We start from the raw sequence: 7,393 nt of genomic DNA, 5'->3' as shown, positions 1-7,393 counted from the left end.
AAAGAAAGGAGGGAAGGAAGGAAGGAAGGAAGGAAGGAAGGAAGGAAGGAAGGAAGGAAGGAAGGAAGGAGCTAAGGCAAGTGCCACATGGTGTATGTAGGCTCAATTTGCATGGCCATTTCCAATATAGAACCTGGGAATTGAGGATGTGATCTGAGCTTATCAGTGCTATATGTGGCACCATGGAACATTATACCATAGTACAATGATATCTGACATCAGTGGTGAAGAAGGCATGCTAGGTCAGCAAGGAGGTAAGGTGCCCTCTTGTTCTTTCCCTCATGGGTAGGGTTTTACTACACCCTATCTGGACCTTTGTTGCACTAAGAAAGTACCCCTTTATTAGCTACTCTATAAACTACCTGCAGACAGGACGATTCACAAAGTCATAAGCTGCTTCTAAAATATAACATCTATTTTTTTCCTTCAATTTATATCCCACCCTCCCTGCAAAGCAGGCTCAGAGAGGGTTCCAACCTGTGATAGTCTGTTATACGGATGCAAAGACATGACACATCTACCGAGATCATATGCTAAAACTGTATGAATGTGTAAAAATGGGCTGTGACACTCATTTGTAGATTTATACCCCTATAAAAATAATGCCCCATGAGAAGTAATTTCAGACGGGTTGCCATGTTAATCTGTTGCAGCAAAGTGAAACAGGATTCCAGTGGTATCTCACTGATACACACAAAAGCTTATACGCAGAATTAAACATTGATCTTAAAGGTGCCACTGAACTCAAACTTTGTTCTGTTGCTTCAGACCAACATAGCTACCCACCTGAACATTTCTTGCTGCATAAACCTTCTTGAGTCAAAATTCACTTCATCAGTCATATCATATCTGTCACATATTCATGTGCCACCTGATTAGGTTAGAAAAAGGTGGAGCACTATTCATAATCCAGAATGCATATGTATTTATTCTACTAATCTATCTATATTCATCCCTAGCAATCACATGGGTCTAACAATCAGATAATGATTCTTTCTGATGTATGTGGGAGAGACCGCAGAACTGCAGAAAGTGTTAATGTCAGATTTCTTTCTTCCAGTCAAAATTATGTCCACCTTATACTAGGGATCCCAATTCCCAGAGGCCCGTTCCCCGGTGGCGCCGGATCGGGCCCCGGGGGAACTCCTCTCCGACGTGCATGTCACCAGGAAGTGATGTGGGCACGCCGGGCACGCTGGGGGCGGGGCCACGGCCATACAAGGGAAAACTCTGTGGTTTTCCCTTGTATGGTCATGGCCCCGCCCCCAGCGTGCCCGGCGTCATAACGTCACTTCCTGGTGACGTGTGTGTGGCACGTGCGCACACATGTGCCGGGATCCACCCGGGAGTCCCCCGCCGGCAAGGTAAGTGCCACTTGGCAACCCTACCTCATACAGTGGGACCACAGTGAACCGAAGCTTTGTGTAAAAGCAGAAGGTGATCTAGACCAGAGGTGTCAAACTCATTTGTTACAAGGGGCCAGATCTGACATAAATGTTACTTTGTCAGGCCAGGCCATGTATTCCATAAAATGTAATGCCAGGTACTGGGGATATGAACTGTATAAAGCACAGCAGCTGGTAAACTCCAAATTATTGCATCCTCACTTCAAGGCCCCATGGGCTGGGAGGGGGGTGCAAAGGAAAAACCATTTGGGCGGACTGGAGAACCAATGGTGCAGCACTAGACAGACACTCCCACGCTGCTTGACTGCTGCAGATGAGGTTGTTCTGCCATGTTGAAGCCACGATCGGAGTGGCTCTGCTCACTCTTCACCCCCCCCCCCCAGCAGTCTGCTTTTCCCTCCCTTGAACTAGTTGCTTGCGGGCCACATAAGAGCCCTAGATGGGCCGGTTCCAGCTCCCTGGGCCTTATGTTTGACACCCCAGATCTAGACCTTTCTGTGCATCAATAATAACCTACACAAATTCATCTTCTGAAAGTAACTGGTGAATTGATGCCTCTTTGAATGCCTCCAGGAATCCCTAATGCTATTTTGCTGTGCATTTGTTACATGTTGCAAATTACAAGCAGCAATTAGAGGACACTATTACAGGATGACACAGGAGGAAAGGGCCTTTTAATGCAGCATTCAGCACCATCCGATTCCTACTTCATGATATACCCTGATGTGCCTTCCACAAAAATGCATTTAGTGGGGTGGATCCAGCCAGCTTTTCATATGGTGAGAATGGAAGGAGGAGTCCTCTTTGGTCACCGAAAAAACCAAGCTCATGGGGTCTATATGTACTAAAGCCATGTGGGGTGGGGGCCATATTAAGGAGGTGAACTGGATGAGCCTGCATGAAAAAGGTGGCTGGATCCAATTCAGTAGTTACTGTTATTAAACTTCTGCTCCCCTGTGCTTATATCTGGAATTAATTCTCCAGTATACAAAATGCTATATTCTATCAAGGTGCATACAACTATGCAGAAGACAGGAGCTTGAGGGAGGGGTTTTTTCCTCCCCCCCCATAGCAACCTTTGCTTCCCCCTGCCTTTGCACTGCAAGTGGCAAGCATACTTGGCCTCTGCTGTAAATGCAGAGCTGGCTGCTGCTTTGTCCCCTCCTCGTGCCTCAGGTGCACTGTCTGCCTTTTCCATTGTTTAAGTGTCACTTGCATGTTTGGGTGATTAAAAGCTCACATGGCTTCAAAAGGGAATTAGATGAGCATATGGAGCAGAGGTCCATCAGTGGCTATTAGCTACAAGGTATAGATAGGGACTCTGGGACAAGGGATGCTCTGTCATCTTGGTGCTTGGGGGGGGGGTGTCAACAGTGGGAGGGCTTCTAATGTCCTGGCCCCACTGGTGGACCTCCTGATGGCACCTGGCATTTCTGGCCACTGTGTGATACAGAGTGTTGGACTGGATGGGCCTTTGGCCTGATCCAACATTGGCATCTCTTATGTTCTTATGGCACCTTTTTTTGGGGGGGGGAAGGTTGCAAAACTGCTCAGGGGGCGAGGGTCAGATTGCAGACTCAAACTTGATCACCCTTGCACACAGGCAGCTTCTGAAACCATAGAACTAGCTTTTTCTGGGCTCAGCCCTTAGAAAAGGAGGCATATCTGACAGATAACATGCTGAATGCACTTCGAGAGTGCAGGGGTCATTGTTTTTAGATATAGCAGTTTGCAACCGAGCAAGTCAGCATGTATATCAGATGTGCCAGCAAACTAACCTGTTCGGGGAAAAAAGGACTACCACACATGCTTTGAAGTCGTTTTCCTCATTTGGATTTTTGGAAGCAGTGAAAAAGCATCAATGTTCCTAACCACAGCTGTAATTATATCACACCATGCAGAAGTCCATTTAAACCAATCTTCGATTTGAGAATTATGCCTATGCCATCCAGAACACGGAGGCCTACAAAAGCAAGGTATCCAACAGAGTTGCCCTGTCAGACATAAATTTCTTTTCCTCACAAATCCCAGTCTCTGTCTTCTCCAGAAACAAGCAACACGCAAAAAAACATTGGAGCTGGCTTTTCTCCATCTAGTCCAAATCGTATCCCTTCCACTGTCTCCTGCCACAAAGTGCGATCTTGCCACAGTGTCAGAGGGGAGAGTACACTGGCTGACTACTGATAAAGATATGGCACTAAAGAGGCAATTAAAACAACTACTCACATCTTGTGCAAATATTCTCTCCCTCACCCTCTGATACTCCTCTTCTCTCTCTTCAATTGATTTACTTCGTCTGTCATCTCTAAATGGATGAATTCTGTTTTGCTGAGCATAAAAAAAACCAGGAGGATTACATAAGTTGAGCTGCTAAAAACTGCAGTTAAATAACTGTCAGCGGAGAATAATAAATGTTCACTTAAACCAATGAGGCATGAAAATGAGAGTGTTGTCCTCCTCCTAAGGTGGCATGTAAATCACGGCATTCTGCTATGTACTCGATAGCACTGAAATGCTTGATACTGGGAGTGCCTAGTTTAAATGGGTCTCTCTTTTTTAGTCACCTGTGATTGTGTGAAGTTGCCTCACAGAGCCAGACCTTTGGTCTATCTATTGCTGGCTATTGATGGCAGCAGTTTCCCAGGGTTTCCAGTCTTAACCCGAGACCTTGACGGGAACCGAACCTTTGATCATCTTCTTGCACAACTTGTGTTCAACGACTTAGCTATGGCCTCCAGGGGGAGTCAGGAAAAGGGTGTTGGTGGTGGTTAAAACTCATAGAATTTTAAAATGCTTATCCCTTGCATCCAGGTTGTCTTGCACCTGGCTTGTCGGGGGAAGAACAGATTTGCCCAACTTTCCTGTAAACGGTATATCTGATAATGAAGTGAACTGAAAGACTTTGGAAAATGAAGTGGAACTAAAAACTGGGGGGGAAAGAACCTTACAAGGTTCAAATACAAGAAAGATAAATGCTTTTGAGAATATTCTGCACAAGAGTTTTAATACTTTCAGGAGTGGCCCCTAGGCTATTACTACAGACAAGAGACAAAATACAGACTTCTAATGCTTCACGCAGTCCAGAAAGCAGCAAAACATGTACAAAGGTGCTTAATGGGGAAGAAAACCCCCTGTACAAAGCTTTCCATTTGCAGCTAGCCTCTAGCTACAATGCTTTATCCGCAGTATGTTTCGTTCACACTAGTTATTCAGGTCCTTCCTCACATTCTTGACAACCTAAACTTTTCTGTTTTTGAAAGCCAGCTGTGATGCCGAGTGCCTAGGAAAACATCTATGCAACTGTAGAAGAAAAGGGTGGGGGTAAAATAGGTAAAATAGTCTCTTTGCTAAACGTATGCGACAGCGAGGCACTCTGGTGTAGACATACTCACTAGAAAACATCATAGTGCCAAAATCCCAGGTGAGAATGTACACATTGTCTTACCTTCAGGAATTTTCTTACAAAAGCTCTTCCAGAACCAAAAGAAACCTTTTTCAAGTTCTTTTCCTTAGTTTTGAATGACTGCATGTATTTTCTAAGCAAAATGTTTGCTTTTCAACAGGTTTTTTTTTAAAGGCTGTTAACTTAGCCAGCTCCTGACACAGTCCTATATTGGCATGTCTCATTTTGATAGCTTTAATAATGCAGAATTACATGACAAGCAGCACACAGAGGGGAGAGGTTTCGGGCACAAGCATGCAAGAAAAAAAAAATCCAAGCAACTGAGTTACATGAACAATTAAACATGGTGGTGGTGGTGGTGGTGAAACTGAAATTTTAGGATGTTTTCCCCTGCGCAAACTCACTTGTGGATAACAGAAAAATCAATTTGGCCTCATTGTGATATTCCTCCCATTTATGGCTCTGATTAGTACGCATTAGTCTCCAACCAGCTTAGTATATCGGTAGAAATTGGTCCAAGTGTTCATAGAGTCACAAAAGACATTTGCAAAAAAAAAAAGGAGAAGAAGCAGCAGCAGAAAAGAACTTCCCCGCAGCTCAGGAGCCTTCTGAACATTCCACATCACCCTTCTGCATGCAGCATTTCCTGCGCCAAGCAAAACCACTCATGCAAAACTGCCACTGCTGAAACAAACACGCTTGTGGCTGGATGTTATCCACTGAGCACCAAAACCAGGGAGCAAGAGCAGGAGAGAGAGATGGAGCGGGAGCAGGAAGGGAAGCAGCAGCAGCAGCAGCAGAATAACAACAAGAACATCAGCCAGCCCCACTTCCAAAAAACGACAATAACAAAGTTCAGCAACTCTCGAACCGAGAACCAACCTGATTGTCTTCTTTATCAATACTAGAGTTATCTCGCTTCAAGATAAATCGCTTCTGGGATTCTTCACCTTTTTCATCTTTTAAATGTTCAGAAAACCTTTGCTCTGGTCTGCCAGCAAAGTAAAACATATCAATAAAAATCTTTTTTCCTCCTTTTGTTTTTACGTTGTCAGTACGCTTTTCTTTTTATGGGGCTGGGGGTATTTAAAGGCAAATTAAGACCACCATTTTTTGGGTGCTGATATCGGTACTGATGTTTGTTTTAAGGCTAAATTTATTGCCATAAATTCCATGGGGCAACTTGAACCTAAACGACTGGCCACTGTGATGTGGTGTTTCTTTGCAATGACTGAGGGATGAGAAAGCAACATAAGGTCAGGTTAATTTGCTTTTCCAGCCCTGATGACCTGCAGCTATGCTGCACTTCAGCAACACTTAAACAGATTGATCAGCAAATTATATAGGAGTCTTTTATAGAAGTTTTCTCTCTAACTACAATGAATTGGTAACTGTGGGGGAAGGTTGTAGCGGTATTTCCTTTAAACAAATAATTACCCAGCAGAAGGTAAATTGGGAAAAAATATTTCAAAATTGTCACACAGTATTGATTTTCCAATTGATTTAAACCCCATCTAGATGGTTATTAAATGGGCAGACTTCGCTGACCAACGACTTCACATTTCTAGGGTTCAGAGGCTGAGATAAATTGCTTGGTGCTCTTCTATGACCTTGTTTGAAAAGGATGTAGAGAACAGTGTCTCTTTACATCGAGCTAACAATTGATGTAATTGCAAGCTTGGAGAACATTTTAATCTCCAGGACACCGTGCATTTTAGGCTGTTATTAACATCCCAGATTTTGTGTTCTCTCTGCCAAAGCTTCATTAAGCTGTAAGCTAGTTCAAAAAGTACAGAATCACATGTTGTCACATAGTGTCTGTTTTGTTAATTCAAGAGCATTCATAAATTGGAAGGGGGGGGGAAGTGCGAACAGAAGGGTTCTTTTCTCTACTCAGCATACATGTGTTACTTCCACAAGCATTCACAGGAGACAGACAGGATTGTCAAGGGAAGCACTGAGAACCTGAGGATCATATGGAGCACAGTAACACATTCAATCTGTGCGCAAAAACTCCTGTCAACATGAATAGCTTGAGAGAAGCGAGAACAGGAGTAGCCGTATTTGAAATCTCTTCTTTGCCAAAATATGAAAACTTAGATCTCAGAACTTTCAAAGAAAAGTCTTCCTTTCTCCTCTGTTACAAACACACATGAATCAATGGTAATTCCAAGGCAGGTAGGATGTGATGCCCTGGCACTGAAGCAGAATATCCTTCTCTCCCTCCCCCACTGTTTTTCCCATCATCTGTTTTAGATCATAATCTCCACAGGGGTAATAAACTAGCTATCTTTTACTTACGGAACTCTACAGTGCCACTTACACCAACCCGCTATACAAATAAATAGCACTGTTACTAACAACCACCCCAGCAGCTCACCATTCCACAAATCTTATGAGCCTCGGACCACTACAACAAAAAGGCAAATGCAAAATGAAAGAATTTCACACACATCTTTGACATCTCAGTTAAATCAGCCCACAATTCAAAGGGCTGTGTTCAAACCTTAACATCTTGTCTTACACATTTACTGCTCATAGCAATTCTCTACAGATGTACAGTAATATAAGGCACTTGTTGCCA

At 43.6% G+C, this 7,393-nt stretch overlaps 1 protein-coding gene across 6 annotated transcripts in view; it reads right to left on the bottom strand.

Annotated features, from left to right (window-relative positions):
* ARPP21 (cAMP regulated phosphoprotein 21kDa) overlaps nucleotides 1-7,393 on the bottom strand; it is a 158,294-nt gene that overhangs the window by 111,168 nt on the left and 39,733 nt on the right. For 4 of the 6 annotated variants that reach the window (XM_015429788.1, XM_015429792.1, XM_015429789.1 and 1 more), the window contains exons 10-11: nucleotides 5,692-5,800; nucleotides 3,633-3,734 (exon numbers count right to left, since the gene is read on the bottom strand). In XM_015429788.1, coding sequence (XP_015285274.1) covers nucleotides 3,633-3,734; nucleotides 5,692-5,800 — 211 coding nt within the window. The remainder of the gene's footprint in view (nucleotides 1-3,632; nucleotides 3,735-5,691; nucleotides 5,801-7,393) is intronic. The other 2 variants (XM_015429791.1, XM_015429794.1) reach the window with 1 other exon arrangement.

This window comes from Gekko japonicus, unplaced genomic scaffold (genome assembly GCF_001447785.1).
Source record: "Gekko japonicus isolate JY-2015 unplaced genomic scaffold, Gekko_japonicus_V1.1 scaffold1034, whole genome shotgun sequence".
Lineage (NCBI taxonomy): Eukaryota > Metazoa > Chordata > Lepidosauria > Squamata > Gekkonidae > Gekko > Gekko japonicus.
Note: the sequence above shows the minus strand (reverse complement) of the source record. Positions and strands in the feature narration are given on the sequence as shown.